We start from the raw sequence: 17975 nt of genomic DNA, 5'->3' as shown, positions 1-17975 counted from the left end.
CGCAGTGCTGTAGTGCAAAACAAGTTGGCATTCCTGCAGCAAAATACACATGAGTTATAACACTATCAGCCTGTCTAATTTGTTTGAACTTTTCATTTTCTTTGCTCGTACGGTATGTACCCCAAACGTCCCATATGTATCCTCACTGGCTGATAAAAACGAGCTGTAGATCTGCGACGCGAACGCTAAGTCGACGCTAATTAGGCAAAAATGGTGTTCTGCACATGTGCATGACAGCTGTTTCCATTGGCCAACCCAGGAGGAAGCATCATCTCAGCGTTCGCATCACAGATCTGAAACTTGCTAATGTCCATCTCAGCTGGGGTGTTTATTTCTTTTGTTCTGCCCCAAACGTCTCGACTGTATCCTCACTTGCTGACACTGTCCCGTCACAGACGGTGAACTTAAGCAAAACAAGACATGCTTATAACTAATTCTAATCCTGTTGTGATTGCATAAAATGGGGCCATGTTTAAAAAAAAAAAAAAAACCCCATCTTTTTGTGATGCCTGCCTGTCTGTAGGAGGCGGCGAGGGGCCTTCCTCGGTGGGCCTCTGGTCCAAGCTCTGCTGGGTAGCCTTGACCTGGCTGACGCCCTTCACTTCTACGACCTGCCCTCGTTGGAAGCCACTCTCCACTGCCTCATCCACGTCACTGCCAGGTGTGTTAGGTTGTATTTCCCATTTGCAAATATCCCTAAGTTTTGCATGCTTGTAGAATAATGTCTGCCAACATTGTGCATGAACTCTTACAGTAATACTCCTAAGAATTAAAAAAAAAAAGAAATGAAAAACTATTCCTATGTCACTCAAGAATACGCATCCCTTTTGTACCGAGAATAACACTTCAATTTTATTATTATTATTATTTTTTTTTTTTTTGGGGGGGGGGAGGGTTTGAATAAATTCTCTTGATATCTATAGTATTTTTCCCCTCCATCATAAAGAAGTTTCCAGTTTCAGTATTCTGAGGGAAGGTCTGAATTTTCTACCTGTACAATATACCAGTCCTTGTTAAAGGAATCTAATTTCCAAGGTTGCAAATGGGAAAAACCCATTTAAACCATCAAACAAAGAGCATATAATGTCACACAAATTTTGCTTGGGTTTTGACAAATCCAAGTAGGTATTCTATTACAGTTGGATGATATCAAAAATGATTTGGCCCAGGCAGAGAAACACACAGTCACATTCCCACACGGTGCTCAGTAATTTTTGAGAGGGGTGGCTGTGAGTGGTCTAAGGTTGAATGTAATGGTTATATTCATTGGATCAATTTAGCTCATTTTGCACCCAATACTTACAGTATTTTCAATCTGATCATACATCATCATCATGATTTTTTGTATCAATTGACAATTAAGACTTTGAGGAATGAGATTTAATTGAATGGACTACTCATTGTTTATTTTGAGAAAATTGCATGCTGTATGTATGAATTGTAAATGACATGCTATTATTTCAGAAAAAAAAAGAAGAGTTTCAAGTTTATTTTGAAGTGCCAGGTACTGTGAGAGTGCAGCTTTGCCAGCTGAGTGAAAGCAAACCATTTTGTTCTTCAGACAATCATAATTAGTTCTCATCAAATAATTTGTGTTTGCTTGTCAACATAAACACAAAAATACTGTATAATCCACAGACCTGGCTGGAGTCTTGACTGGGCTGAGGGTGACAGTCTGACTCTGTGTCAACAGATGCTGACATCACTACAAGAGGTTATTATACAGATATTGCCTTTTCAGAGGTGTAATATTACACTTGACATCCCCACGGTAGATGTATTTGTTCCTAGGATATTATGTTCTGAATGTTGCATTGAGGGGAAAATGTAACTCATTGGGGATTGTCAACTGTTAGATTACAGCAATAGACAGGGCATTATTTGTCGTACTATATTTTGGTCAACATAGATACACATCATTTCTTCTTGGCATGGAGTCACACCAGTTTGGATGGTTGCAAAGCTGCTTATTTTAGATATCCCGTCGGCAGCCACTCAACGAGCCAGTCAAATTCTGGAATCATACATGTATTACCTGAAATGACGTCATTGTAATGGAGCATTATAATTTCATTTGAATTATTCACAATTCCCTGTGAAATACTGCTGACCTTGGTCTGGGATTTCACTAAAGCCTGAAATTCTGAGAAGTCAGAATAAAATGTGTCAAAAAGTGGATATAACTTCCTCTGATTTAATTTCACTTTAAATGCTGCTGAACTTAAAACCTTGGTTATGTTCCTTGGAAAGCTTAAAATTCGTAGAACAGAGAATATTATGTACTAAGTGATGAATATCATCACTGTTATCATCATCATTACCAGGCATTTAGATACGCTATACATAGTTCAACTATATCATAGCACTTAAAAATGATAGCTGTACAAAAACAAATAAAATAGGCTGTATATCATTTTTTTTTAACACAACTAAGGAAAAGGATATGTTTTCAATGTTTTCTACAAGTGTGTACTGAACTTGTAGATTTGATGAAAGTGGGGAGTTTGTTCTATTCCTTTGTTGCCATTTCAGTAAAAGTACAATCCCAAGCTGTACTACGAGTTCTAGGACAGGAAAGACAAAAGGGGGTCAGTACGAGAATGTTGATTCCTTCTATAAAGAGGAATATACAACTTGAGACAATTGTTGACGTATTTGGAATATACCTTGATAACCTTTGATGGGTCTAGGGCAGTCAGCCCCTGACAATAACCCCAGACCCTAATCCTAATCCTGAACCTAATCATGATGCCAACCAAAACTCTAACCTTAAACCTAACCCTAATCCTAATCTTTACTCTAACCTTATTACTAACCAGTATTTAGCTGGGGGGTAATTGTCTTTCAGGGCAATTGCCCTGATATGCCTTTGATTTATTCTACTCCCGTGTGAAATGCTGCTGCATTTTTAATCCCAGTCTGTGCAATGTGCTCTTTATTCGCAGGTTGTGTCTGCCTTCCATGTTGGACGTGGTGGCACGGCGATGTCCTACATGGGCAAAGGGGTGACCAAGAGTGCCACTCTCTGCCTGCTCCATCTCACCAGGGAGATGGCTGCCAGGGCCGTGGACAAGGTATGTATGCCCTCTACCTCCACCTTCCAGGAGCAATGAACTCTTTCATTCTAGTGGCAACATGTCTGTATAATGTCAGTGGTATTTTGAGTTGGCAAGGGTGAGAAGGTTAAGAATTTATTGTTCTGATGCCCCTTTAACAAATAAGGTCTGTATTATGTGATAAATGACCTTGTTCAGACCAAAGACAATAGTGTTTGTGCCATGTATTTAGTGAATATAATGTTATAATGTATTGTGACTTCCTGAAAATGTTGTGAGTAGCTAAATTTGTGACTGTGGAGTATAAGCAATGACACAGAAATCGGTGTCATCCACTCATTTTCATGAAAAAGTGCATGCATCCATTCACACAGCAGGAGTTTTGAGACATAGGCCTACTACACAACATGTACTGCCTATCATACCCGTACATGTATGCTTTCCACATCACTTTCATGTGGCGATCAGAGTTGATATATTTGCATTTTGTGACCTTCACAATTACAGCCCGACTCATGAAATTCACACAAATCAAAAACGTGCAATAAAGTTGTGTATGTATGGTATATGCGGTCTGCCTTTGTGGTGCTTGTCACGTTTGTTCTCAGCAAGTCACTCAACATCTTACCTTTCTTATTGTAACTTATTGCAGACAGCTGTCTTTAATAAAGAGTGTCATTAGTAGGTAAAACTCTGCCCAGATTCTGTACCCTGTCCATTTTGTATTTCATGCGATGAAAAAAAAAAAGGCTGTGAACAAATAGATCATTTTTATGCCTCCGCAACGAAGTGGCCGGAGGCATTATGTTTTCGGGTCGTCCGTCCGTCCGTACGTCCGTACGTCCGTACGTCTGTACGTCCGTCCGTCCCGTTTTGTTTTTGTCGATATCTCAAGAACCGTGTGGTGGTTTTACATCAAACTTGGTATGAGGGTATATCCTTGGGGGATAATACTTTGTGTGGATTTTAGGGTCACAGGGTCAAAGGTCAAAGGTCACAGGTTATTTTGTGAAAAAAAAATGTGAAATTTCATGTTTTTCTCCATATCTCGCAAATGGTTCAAGGTATCTTCATTGAACTTAGTATATATGCTTGTACCGATGGGCAGTGATTATCTAGGGAAGTTGGGGGTCATGGGTCAAAGGTCAGGGGGTCAAAGGTCAAGGTCAACTCCTAAAAATATCACTACTTTCCTTAAAATGCAATATGTCTGAAGGTTTTTTTTTTAAACTTGGTGTATGGCATGTATTACCCAATATATATTTTGGGGGAAGTTTCTTGCCAAAAGGTCAAAGGTCAAAAGGTAAAAGGTCAAGTGAAAGTGCTAAATTGCACTTTTTTCTCCATATCTCGAAAGTAACTCAAGGTATCATCATGAAACTTACATATTTATGCATGTTCAACCTAACAGTGATTCTCTTTGGAACTGTGAGGTCAAAGGTCAAAGGCCAGGTTTAGATAATGCTATTTTCCCATTTGATACTGAAATTATACTTTTTCACAATACCTTGAAAATTACTCAATACATAAACTTATAAAAGGGTCAAAAATCAAGTAAAAATCATAAGTTCCCCCAAATACCTGCACTCTGACATTTTAATCATTCATCCAATTGAACCTAGTTCTAGGAAAGTGAACATTCAGCACATTTGTGGCAAACCTGTCATTTTAATATTTTGCCAATTGTGTGAAACTGTCATCACACATTGTCAAGACATTGTACTATAGACCTATTAGGAGAACCATGCATTATGGCGGAGGCATATCAGTAGCCGTAGCGATATATCTAGTTTTTTTCTAAATTAATGCTGTACAGCCAGAGTCAAATATATTGAGAGAGAAAACAACCAAAACAAACGAATCATCACACACACGTATGTGCTCATAAGCATTTCAATCACCAAATTATACTGGGGTATAAAGCAATGCTGTAGCCCTGAGATTCATTTTGCAAAACATTAGCCTTTAAAGTTCTGTTATCAAATGTGACAGGAAAAAGATCTACAGTATGTAATTTCCACTTTTACTGTATACTTTGAGTTTATCAATATTGTTTATTTGTCCACCTTGATCTTGCAGAACTGGCCCAGTGAGTGGCTGTACACCAGCAAAGGCGCATCGGAGGCAGGCTACATGTGGCTAGCCCCTCTGTTGTCCTACAGGGACCCTGAGGTAAGGGACAGTGGTTTCAATGAGGAGACACCTCGAACATCTTGACCCAGCTTAACTCTCTCAAATACCATCCATGCTCTTTATTCTTATTATCATCTGGTTATTGCATGTGTGCTATGAATGTGTGTGAAATATTTGTCAAGTCTGTGTTTGATTTTCTTGATATATCTTGTATTCTGTGTCTGGATGTCCTTTAATAAAAAACTAGAGAGTGGCCGTCAAAGGCGGCAGACCCACGCCTGAAGTACAAAGTAGGGGTAAACATAATGTGCATTCGGTCATCTACCAGAATTCGGCCACTTAATTGCCAGTGTGCTTTATCACCAGCCAGTGAGTTCTACCAAAGATCGTACACTATGAGGTGTACGATCTTTGGTTCTACAGTCACATCACACGCAAAGTCACATCATTTCACATACGGTAACACTCATTCACAATAGGAAAGTCCTTTAGTCTCCTCCAAAAATCCATCGAATATCCCAAATTCCACCGTCAAAAGTGCAGAATCGGAACTTTTCCAAGCGCACGCGAATTAAGTCCAGTTTTAAGAGTATTGTCTACGCGACGGGTCGCCGAAAAAGCGCTAAAAATCGAGAAATACGCCGTTTTCTTGCGGGATATTTTGATTATAGCAAGCCGAGAGTGTGATGATATCAAAGGTCGTATGAGTGTACGATCTTTGAGTGTATCCACAAAAGCGCAAAAGAAAAACAAAATTTACGTACCACCCAGGCAATTACCCCTATGATTAGTGTCTACGGGAATTATTCAATGCAAGGGTTGAATGCAAATGTCTACTGCACCAGCATTCGGTCACTAACGAGCGCCGCAACGTCCCCGATGCAATTTTGCACCAACAGTGTAGAGCGCGATGCATTGTCAGCGGCCTTGCACACGCATTGACATTGAGCGCGCATATCGTGCAGTGTGACTGCGACCGAGCAAATGCTCCTCCAACGAAAAAAACAATCAATGTTAATTTTAAAAATCATAAATTACGGGCCAGTTTGTGACGACGGAGAACGAACTTTCATAAATCTAGAAGGACATAGTCCCTCAAATAGGCCTAAACGTAAATTTCGGAATTCTTACGAACATTTGAGCAGCGAAGTCGGATCGTTTGGGAGTTTATGTTTTCGTATGGTAGCGGAAAATCGCAAAGTGAGAAACGGAAAATTTTCGGAGTGGTCACTACCATGGGGTCAAAACTTCAAGGTCACACAGAATTTGCAAGGGTCAACCGATTATCACCAAAATCTAATCGATTCTTTCCTGCCATTATCCAAACATCCCCTGAACATTTCGTGCAAATCCGTTTACCCGTTCTCTTGTTATCTTGTACACAAACAAACAAACAAACAAACAAACAAACAAACAAACATACGGAACCCTTTACATAACCCCCTGCCGATTTTCATCGGCGTGGGTAAAAAAAAAAAATTCATAAAAGACTGTCCAGAACCTGACATCAAAATGTTGTATTTTCAGTATTTCTCTGAGGGGGGCTGATGGTGTAGGTCTACATAATTATGATGCTGTTAAAAACTTTTGTTGGTATTATACAAGTGATAGCTAGAATAAAAGCCTGGAATAGCTGGACAAGCGACATCAGTTGATTTCTGCATGCCTGTCAATCTTGGAGAAGCTTGCAAGTGAGGAACTTCATTAAAGAATTAGATGTATATACTTGTGTTACATTATGATCTTGTGACATGTGCCTTTTTGATAACAGGTTATCAAAGCAGTAGATTTTATGTGTAAAATTGCTCCGTCCCCCACACATGCAATACGAGGTGCGAGCTGCTGGTCTTGGAATAGCTGCCTCCCTGGCATCCAGCCAGCAAGGATGCGCTGCCGTCTCTAACTGCTTCCAGGAGGTGCCCGGTGGGGTGTGGGGCCTGGCCCTATCGGTGCTCCTGGACCACTCCGAATGCAGCGTGGTCCGACAGCAGGTGGGTCCATCAGTTTCAACATGCCTCACTGCTTCTTTGGAGCCCATATTTCCAACAAGAGTATTTTTGCATGCTACCCAAAAAATCTTTAATTGACAGGCATGGTGATTTATCTGGTGTGCACTGGCATTTTGCATTCCAAGTCTTTTAGTTCCGTGTTTGTGTGTTGGATCTGTGAGATCAGTTCTCTTTTGGCCTAAGGTATTGCCTAATTATCCAAACTATAAGGATAATCATATGGATAACTTTGTGTCATTGAATATCAGAAAACATTGTCCTCAACAGGACCACATATTGCTTGAGTTCAAGACTAAGTGGTATATATGGCCTTCTTGTTCAGATTGGGAAGATGTCAGTTGACAGGGATGTTATTACTTCAAATGTATTAAACGCAAACAAAGGGAAATTGACCAGAAATGAATAGAATTTATTATTGTATTTTCTGCCCAAACTTTAACCCTAAAAAGACTGGGCTATTTTGGTAGCTCAAAAGACTGGGGGGGGGGCCTAAAGGGCCCCCCCTCAAGATCTCGGCCGTGGATCGCGCGATCGCCGCGGAAATTTGCACGATGGTAGTGTGCGATGTAATCTACAAGATCGTATATTTAAATTTTCCGAAATAGTCTTTTTTTATTTTATTTTGATTAATTATGCTAATTTATGCGAGAAATCAGACTTTTTTATCTAAATCAGTAAATAAAGCTCCAAAAGTGCTCATTTTTGGTCTAGATATTCTTTGTAGCATTCTTAGCAAATGTACTTGAAAAAAAATTCGGTATCAATATTAATTTCTTATTTATTCTATTGTTTTATGAATTTCTTATGTATTTCTTTGTTTTTTTGACCTTTTGTTTTTGATGTTTTTTTCAGCAAAATTTGTGGCAGACCCTTTTTGAAGCATAATACTACTACAACAAATTGATTTTAGCCATTGAGAGTAAAAATAAGCATATTTACATGAACCATGTGATAAAACTCAATTTGTATTGACTTTGTACACAAAATCACATTTTTGAGCCATTTTCGGTCTCACGTGCATGTACAAAAAGTTATGTAACTTCAAAACCGTACCCCCGGGCGTCACAAATTTGGTGTCAAAATGTGCGGGAAACTCGAAAGAAAAAAGTCATAGAGCATCGCGGCGAGAGCATTGCGTGTTGCTGAGTAATCGCGTGAAATGTCGAGGGGGGGCCTTTTAGGCCCCCCCCCCCCCAGTCTTTTTAGGGTTAAATGTAAGCAGAAATGTTAACACACTTGACAGAGAGACTGGTTTGACTATTACATTCTGAAAGCCTTTTGCAATAATGATGGTTAAAACCTGATTTCTGTTCTCTCCAGGCCGCATCTGTACTTGCCAACCTCTTGCTCCAACCTCTGGCCTCAGATGATGTTCCTAATGGCCAGAAGCCGAGGGTCCTGGACCAGGACTCTCAGGTAAGACCCTGCTGCTAGCATAAGGACAGTTACTGTAGTTATGAAACACATGTTGTCAAGATTGGTGCGCAATGCGTGGAAGAAAGCCTCTTTCTCAAGCAGAGTGAAAGGGGAATTCCAGATGATTTTTCATGAAGTACATTAATTGATAGTGCCATGTATAGATTTGTAGAATTTACTGGGGTCCTTGAGCAGAGAAACCAATGGTCTGGAAAACCTAGAACAAATTACACTGAACAAAGATGATGACATTGGAGACTCATATATTCCAGTAATATAGCAATGTAATCCCATTGCAATACCACTTGCTTAACAACTTAACCTGTGTATAATTTGTACATGCTTTCTTCTTTTGTTCAGCTTCCTTCCTTATTATGCATTCTTATGGTGAAGCTGCTATGTCATCATCCTCGTTCATTGTGATTTGTTATGAATTTTTCCAATCAGTATAAATTCTGTAACTTTGTACCCAGTATAATCAATTTATAGAAGTTCATATGCAAAAGTCTTCAAATCACCTGAAAGTCTTGCTAGCAATCTTTGGTCTCATGCATGAGTGTACAATTTGAAAACCAGAAATAAAAGGGCCTATTGCAGGCATTAGAACCATGACAGCAGGTGACTGTCAACACAGTCTGTGAGTTACAACCTTCTGGCAAGGAGATTAACTATAAACATTACAGTCAAACCTAATATCAGCTCTGTTTACTCTTTCTGTCGTAAAGCAGCACACATTTTGTTATAGAGATTCTTGCGTATGTCTGAGCCAGGCCAGACTTCCCACTCCACAGTATCCCATCAGGTCTCCAGACTTTCTGTGCAAGACTGCATGCAGGTAGATCATCACAGTTACCATGAATTTTTGTGAAATATGTCACCCTTTTATTTTGGTAGATGTCCATGTCGGGTGTGACTGCTGTGCTGGCTCTCCTGCAGTATCACCGCTTCTTCCCTGAGGTGGCCATTCTCCTCTCCCACTACTACCCTGACCACACCATCCGACCCGTCAGCGTAGTGGAAGATTCCACTCTCCCATCCACCAGCACACTGTCTGGGCCGCCCACACTCACCACCCCGGGTAGGTTCAGCTTGCTTGTCACTATCAAAGCATAATTATTAACTGTATATCAGTGAAAGTATGTGCAAGTGTTGAGAATGAATGAGATGAAGTTTGAGGTTTACTGTCAACAGTGGCAGATCTCTTTGAGGAGGTATCATCAGTGTCCAATGTCTTATGAAATAAATGCATCAAAGGCATAAAAATGTATTTGCCTTCTCTTGCTGTTTCTTCTTGCATTGGTGTGAAAATTCTGTTGATAAGATTTGGAAAATATCTGTGTTTTGGATGATTTATAATGTTGTACAATTTTCTACTTGCAAAACTATTAGCCTCCTGTGAATCACTAACTTTTCTCCTGAAGAGGGATAATACCTATTTCCCATTCTGTCACTTTGGTTCTCAATTGTAAATTCAACCACTCGCAAAATTGTCTTTACAGGTCCCAATTTATCATAAAGATAAAATGACAATAGAAAAAATTATCAAAATATCATTCTTAGGAGGTATCTGGCGCATACAGTACAAAACAAACTAGTGATTACTCTTTACTTGTGCTATTGAACAAGATTTTGCATAATTTGGTAAAGAGAAGATGCTCTATTCAACCCGGCTTTGCCTTATCAAGGTCAGCAACACACCTTTCACCTTGTGGGAAAATCGTGTTGAAGCACTCTTGACTGTTCAGTGTTTGTAAACTGTCCCCTTGCAATGAGAACTTTTCAGACCCAACCACCCTTGCAGTTATCATTGTGCCCCTTTGAATGCATGCAATATAATGTTACATTCCACCTCCTGCTCCTCTGAAATAGATACTACTGACAACGATGATGTGGGTGCGGCTAGAGGTGAGCCTAGAGGATCAAATCCAAGCCAGGTGAGTTTTAAAATGATATGCACCCTTGACTAGACTGGTTCTATGAGTTTTCTTTATGAATTATCCTAAAGAGGTGTGTTTATGCCTACTCCACAAAGTTGCGTCATAGGCATTATGTTTTGGGGTTGTCTATACATCTGTAATCAATTTTTGGCCTGACATAACTTTAGAGCCATTTGAAGTATTTAAACAAAAACTTTCATACACATGTATAAATGGATGAAGCTGTGCCTATCTATTTTTTGGTGCAAATGCTTTAGGTCAATGGTCAAGGTCAAATGCTAAAATTTCACCATTTCCCTTTATATCTCTTATGCGAGAATGTATTTTCATGAAACTTTCTGTATACATGTATTACCAAATTAAGATTCTCTAGGTAGAGGTTTGGGTCATAAGGTCCAGTGAAAATTTTCAATTTTCACTTCCAGGGAAAAGTGTTGTGAAGTTAAAATTTGTAATTTTCACTTCATAACTTTGACACAAGGATAAGTATACTCTTTGTTCTAGACCCATGTGCTCTGTCCAATTTCTCTGTTCAAAACTTCATTTCACCATGCAGACTAAAAGAATGCAGAAGGACCACTTCACACTTTCCTCCAGAATTTGATTGTGTGAATCAATTTTGAATTTTCTATTGCATTAAAGGGGCATTCCAGACGATTTTCATAATTTCACATCATGTAGTACATATATCAACAGCTCCATGTATAGATTTGTGGAATTTATTGTGGTTCGTGAGCATAGAAACAATACTTTGAAAAACCTTAAACAAATTACACTGAACAAGGATGATGACATAAGAGGCTCACATATTTCAGACATGTAGCAGTGTTACTGTAAAACATGACATATTCGCGGCACGACATTTTCGCGAATTGGGAGCCGACAGCCTTTTTTCCTGGCAAGAAATTTTCGCGAATTGCCACTTGCGTTCAATGCATATAGTGTAGATAAGACATTTCGCGTGCATTTAAATTTCGCGAATCTTGGCACTCGCGAAATTCGCGAAATTAAAATGCACGCGAACATTCCTCGTTTTACAGTAATTCCATTACAATACAGCGTGCTTGCGATTTCACCTGTGTGTAAACTGTGCATGTCTTCTTCTTTTGTTCTGCTTCCTTGAGCCCCAATTAATGCATTTTAATGGTGACCCTGCCATGTCATCATCCTTGTTCATTGCAATTTGTTCTAAATTCGAAAATATTCTTATTCTTCATCCCAATTATAAATTCTGAAACTCTGTCCTCGGTATAAATAATTTATAGTTGTTCAAATTTCAAAATCTGAAAATCATCCGGAGGTCTCCTTTAAACTTTGTTGCAAATTCTTTTTTGGCCTTTCTATGCCATGGACAATGTGTATGAGGCTGTGGGGATCTCTGCTCAGTCACCACTCAAAGCACAGAAAAGACTAAGGGATCTTATTACACTTTCGTCTGCGTCAGTGTCATGTGTGTTTTATACTCTCCCTTCGTCTCTATACTGTTTCCTCCCAAAACCACCTAACCATTTGTGTTCTGAATGTTGTATTCATCATGCTCATTACCTAGTTTGTCCAATTCTTCTCCCTCAAATTACTCATGAAATCGACAGACTGAAAGAGGGAGACCATCCACTGAGCACAGGTCACCTGATGGTGAGTGGACGACAAGCCTCGCAATTTCACATCCAGTCCATCTTGAATTCTGTGCAGTTGCCATTCTTTGCGTTGCTGATTGGAAGTTCAAAAGTTTGATTGTCAATCTGTTTGATTAATTGTGGATATTATAACAATCCTGCATTTGCGTGGCATAGTAACAAAAATAAAGCAGGTCAGAACAGTTCTTGTCTTGCTACTTAGTTGAATGACAATTGTTTGGTGAACTGACATATACAAGAATTATTTATGGAAGTGAATGACATTATTACATTTTAGCGTAGAAATATTATACCCTGTGATGGCAATCCTTCCTTGTTCTTTATTTAGTACATTTACTTACTAAAGTAACAGTGGAAATTTCAGTACTATTGTAATTGCAGGAAGATCATATTGCATGAAAATATATGTTGCCAGGTTTGTTTTAAGATGTGAGAAATCAATACAGCTATACAAGACTCTTTATGGATTCCAAAAAATGTGCTAACAATTTCATTGTTTGTTTATTTTTTCTGTGTTCACATACCTTGCACGAAAAGTTTTGTATCCCTCCATCATCGGTCCCTCTTATCTCGCCTTGGTATCAGGTCATTCTCTGTCGTCCTCCCCCGACACCGTCTCCCCCTCCCCCTCCCCGAGTGCGGCCGGTCGCTACGAGAGCGTGGTGACGCCCGGCCTCGTCTCCTCCGTCTCCTGTCTCCTCACCAACCTCCTCGCCGTCATCCCGAGTGATGCGGTCCTCTCCATCACCAAGGAGAACATCCTCAAGACTCTGCTGAGGTAAGTCGTGGTATCTACAAATCATCAAATGAGATAATTCTATCACCATCAACCCCACCTACACATCTGGTCTTCCCTCTGGCCCTTAATCATTCCCACTCATCCTCCCAACTCTTGACGCATATAGGGGTGCTGTGGCATAGTGCATATGACTCCCCGATTCCCAATCTGAGGACCAGAGTTTGATTCCCGCCCAGTGCGTACATCTTTGGACAAGAGGTTTTTACCCACCATGTCCCTCTCGACCCAGGTATATAAATGGGTACCAGGCAACGCTAGGGTAATAATAATGGCAGGGCCATCTAGAAGAGCAGTGGAAACACAGATGAGGCTACCCTGGATAAAGAAGACCATATGTGACTGTGCACCTCAAAACAAACAAAAAGTCGCCAGACATGAATTTTTAGTTAAGATCATATTCTAAAAGAGCAGACTTTAAGCTTTAAAATGATGTATAACTCAAATCAAATGGACTCTCCTAACCTATCTAAATATTGGAAAGAAAGCACAAACTCAGGAAAAGTGTGAACTGAGAAAAGAGGCTCTGAAGTACAGTGTCTATTCAAGTGCTTAATCTTTACCAAACCGTGCTGGCTGTGCGATGAATGGGACAAAAAACACGAAGTAGACCACCAGAGTAACAACAATGAAGTAATTATCAGATTAAACTGAAATTAAGCATGCCTCATTAACACATTCTGACCATAATTAATGCCAACTTTCAAAGCAGTAGCACTATCCTTTCAAAAGTTATTAGAGTTGAAAGTGAAGAGTGTGGACAAGGTTTTTCAGAAATGAAAAAGGGATTCTAAAGACACACCTAATCACACTATTCTGCCAAAAATGTTCGAGATAAACTGCTAGAAAAACACACTTTCCTGCCCGTTTTATGATACCAAATTTTAGCATAATGTAAAAGAAGACCCACTCTTTCAGAAAATATGAAAAGTCAAGTTCGGTAAGGTTGACCCATTTCACTTATTTTCAGTCCTCACGCAAAATCAGTGTGCGCGACTTTATGTTCGTTTTGAGGTGCACGGTCACATATTATTATTCGTATTATGTCAGCATGCATTCCGTTGTCAAACCGCCACCTTTCCCAATCAAATTGTGTAAACATTCTCTGACCTCAGCACCAGTATAGCATAAACCACAACACTTATCTCCCTTATTCTGATATAGTCACATCATTATGTGACTGTGTAATATAAATCAGAATTGTAGATGAATTAAGACACTCATTCTCTCGACTCTTAATACGTACACTCCTCAGTTATGTCGTCTCTCTAAATTGTGTCTCGCACTAAGACACCAAAACATTACAGTGTGCGATCACCAAGGAAAGAAAAGAAAAGGAAACAGAACAAAGCTAAGTGATATCGCATGAACTACAGTGACTTGATGTTTGTATAGGGTTCCTCTTGACAAAGACAGCTTGCCCTGAGTCAATGAGCAATAGTGTGAAAGCAATGCTATGGGCTCTGTAGACCATGCCATATGCATTAAACTGATCCAGTGGTGTATAGAAGGCACAGAGTAATGTTTTCCTTGAGCGTCTCAAGCACTTTTTATTAAAAGGAATTATTAGAACAAGAAATATCAAACTGTGATGGACTGAACTTGATGTGTACTCTGGAAGATCAGACTGTGATTGTCATTGATATCCTTAGGTATTACTATGCCATTTAAGTTTCCTGGGATATGAATTTTAGATGTGTATCTTAGGGTTTATTCATTTTTCTTTATTCCTCCTTAGAACTTGAAATACACAATTAGACATCAACTGTTTGGCTGAAATTTGATTAACGTGGCAGTTGAGGCCTTCTATGAATATTCCTTTAAAACTTTGGTTACATATTGGAGGCAGTTTGTCACCATGCTATGAAAAGTGTAAATCCCGAAAATCTAATGATATGAATCACTCACATGTAATGATTTGTTCTTTTTTCCCCCTTTCTTTTGATGACATCCTGTAGACTGATCAATGTCAGTCGCATTCAGTCGCTCATCAAGGAAGCTACGCCCTCCACCTCATTGCCTGACCCCGCCCCTTCCCCCTCCTCCTCCTCCTCCATCCAATCAACGGAGACTGCCGTCTGTCACACGGCAGGCCACTCCTCCCTGTACACCAGCCAGCTGGAGCTGGGCAGGCAGAGTGCCATGTGCAGTGCCATCCTCCGTTTCCTATTGGCCAGCCTGCAACGTGATGTTGCGACGTCATTGGACGCTGCCCAGGACGGGAAGCTGGCTGTCAAGTGTTGCCAGCTCCTTGGTCTCTGCCTTCCAGAACAAGCAGGTATAATTTCTTTCCCCCCCCCCCTTTTTTTTTTCAGATATTGAACACACTTTTCATCTTCTTTCATCAAGTTTTGACTCAAACCAGATTTTGACTGTGGTAAAAGTATACTGTATGTCCTCCCAAAAAATCACAATGGTCACCTTGGCAATGATAACTAAAGAAATAGTGAATCAATCCAAATACAGTTTCATGGTATAAAACTACAATTATTACAACTACAACTATTACCCACATCTTCCAGAAAACCCCATCCAATTTGCTTCAGTGGTCAAAAAGAAATGAGGATTTTTGTAGAGCATGTCAGGAATCCCTTCCCTCTTGGAATATTGGAAGAATCAGACCCATGACATGCTTTACAACTATCCACATTTTTTTCTGTGACCACTTAACCGAATTGAGTGGGGTTTTCTGCAAAATATTAGTAAAATGTAATATATTTTTAGACTCTGAAATAGCATTCAGACAGTTTTATCATATTGGAAGTTATCAATGTGAAAATCGGATTGTAATTCTTTTGTGGGACATACTGTGCGGTTTAACTTTGGTACTAAGCGTTGTGATGTCAAAAAACACATTGAGGCGTTTGGTGCAGTGTCATCATCAAAGCAGGAAGCAACCAACAGCTCTTGTCTTGAGGAAGTATTGTACTACATGAATATATGACGTTGTAATTTGCCTGCATCAATGTTTTTGAGTAGCTTAAAAGCCAAGGGGAAAAAATGAATTGAATTGCACATGAATACAACTTTTAGCTGCAAGGATGCTGCCCTTAAATATTTAAATGTACATATCCAAATAAATTGCATGTGATACCATATTAACATAACGTCTGCAGCTATTGGTGAGAGTTTTCAATTAGAAACATTTGGTTGACTGCGAAATATTTGCTTTCCCTAATGGAAAAAAAACAACAACAACAGAAATGTAAGCATTCAATACATCATCCATGTTTAGTTTTCTGTTCATTCTTTCATTCGTTTGTTCGTTTATTCGTTCGTTCATTCATTCATTCATTCATTCATTCATTCATTCATTCATTCATTCATTCATTCATTCATTCATTTATTCATTCATTCATTCATTCATTCATTCATTCATTCATTCATTCATTCATTCATACATACATACTTTCATACATTCATCCATCCATTCATTAATCCATTCCTGTAGATGCCCGGCTGTCTGCAGGCTTGCATGAGTTATGGAAGAGATCCTTTCAGCTCCTGACTGCCCTATCTCATGCTATGGGTGTGAAAAACCTTGGCCCTGTGCTCGATCCCTGCTGGAGAAACATCACCGGTATGCATTTCCCCAAAAAGAAAAAAGGCAGACAAAAGTTTTTTTTCTGCCTCTACCTCAGCTTTACTTTCTACCTTATTACTTTTTTTTTGTTTGAGTGTCACATGTATGTGGTTTTATTTTGTTTTTGTTTTTTTCTTCAGGAATGGGAAATCAAGTAAGTTTGTCATTTTAACTTGCCAGTGGTAAAATTCTGCAAACAAAATACCTGTAAGGGCTATTTTAGAGTTGATGCCAAACCTTTTTTACACATTTTTCTCCCAAACTTTGAAGCATGAATGCTTTTAAACTATGCAGAAAAATTGCTGTTGATCTAAAATTTGTCATGCATTGTTTTCATGGTAGCCCCTGTGGGTTTCATAATGTGTGTGTGTATACATGTACGTTTCCTAATATGTGGGTATGACTACCCTGCCAAAATATACAAAAACCTACTAGTTAGATGATTTCTTTCAGTGGGTTATCTTACAAATGTCCAAGTTTGATAAGTTGAATGTCCAAATTCGTGAAATTCTTCTGTTGAGATGTTTTTATTGTTTTTATTGCAACTTGGTTATGTTGATGTACGGCAATTTGTCATTCAGTTGCAATAAGTTGAATCTCGTTTTTATGCCTGAAATTTCCTCTCCTGATCCTCCAAAGTTAGACCTAGATATCTTTTACAGCAATCTTTGTTGCTGGTGCTGCTATATATTCAAGGTCATGTATCTGTATAAAAGAAGCATTTTTCATGTGAGCCTCAAAGGCATAACTTGCCATTTGCAGATGAAACAAAAACCCAGCAATGTGAGTTAGGGGTAGAAACAACCACTGTAAAAATTTGAATTGGTAGAATAGATGTTAAGTATTGTTAAATATGCAAAATGTGAACAATAGATATAATAAACTATTTCCAGACTAAATCGTCTACAGTTACAGTTTCATGAGAAGAATACAGACATCTCATTTTATTCTAGACTTTTCACGAAAATTTATCTGAGAGCATCTTTTGTGGTACAACGGACCTACATACATATGCATTAAATGTCATATCTTGACAATTTTTTAAAATCACAGTTCCCAAAGGTAAACAGGACCTTTAATTTGTTTTCTGGCAGATATAGATTTGACGACACATTTTGTGCATCTCTGAATTTTAGCTAGCATCGTAGCCATCCTAAGAAACCCCAGCCCTGCGGCCACGCGGACGGCTGCCCTGAACTTCCTCTCAGTGATCCTAGCTAAAGCAGAGGAGGAGGAGAGGAAGCGTGATGAACGTTTCCATGACAACAGGGATGACCTGCAAGATGGGGAAGACACCAAGTCCATGGCAACAAGACTGCTGGATGAAGAAAGCCTTCTAAATGGTGACATGAAAAAAAAAAAAATTGTTAATCTTGCTCTTTATGTAGATACAGCATGACTTAAGGAG

The 17975-nt window shown here is 39.2% G+C and overlaps 1 protein-coding gene across 1 annotated transcript in view; it reads left to right on the top strand.

Moving 5' to 3' along the window:
* Positions 1-17975, top strand: part of LOC139735869 (rotatin-like) — a 96755-nt gene that overhangs the window by 54047 nt on the left and 24733 nt on the right. The window contains exons 24-36 of the mRNA XM_071646621.1: positions 524-661; positions 1639-1714; positions 2946-3074; positions 5136-5228; positions 7022-7180; positions 8519-8614; positions 9509-9692; positions 10484-10548; positions 12144-12186; positions 12774-12966; positions 14943-15262; positions 16436-16568; positions 17708-17910. Of these exons, the coding sequence (XP_071502722.1) occupies positions 524-661; positions 1639-1714; positions 2946-3074; positions 5136-5228; positions 7022-7180; positions 8519-8614; positions 9509-9692; positions 10484-10548; positions 12144-12186; positions 12774-12966; positions 14943-15262; positions 16436-16568; positions 17708-17910 (1832 nt within the window). The remainder of the gene's footprint in view (positions 1-523; positions 662-1638; positions 1715-2945; positions 3075-5135; positions 5229-7021; positions 7181-8518; positions 8615-9508; positions 9693-10483; positions 10549-12143; positions 12187-12773; positions 12967-14942; positions 15263-16435; positions 16569-17707; positions 17911-17975) is intronic.

This window comes from Diadema antillarum, unplaced genomic scaffold (genome assembly GCF_040938485.1).
Source record: "Diadema antillarum isolate AM-2024a unplaced genomic scaffold, OU_Dant_1.0 scf00000028, whole genome shotgun sequence".
Lineage (NCBI taxonomy): Eukaryota > Metazoa > Echinodermata > Echinoidea > Diadematoida > Diadematidae > Diadema > Diadema antillarum.
Note: the sequence above shows the minus strand (reverse complement) of the source record. Positions and strands in the feature narration are given on the sequence as shown.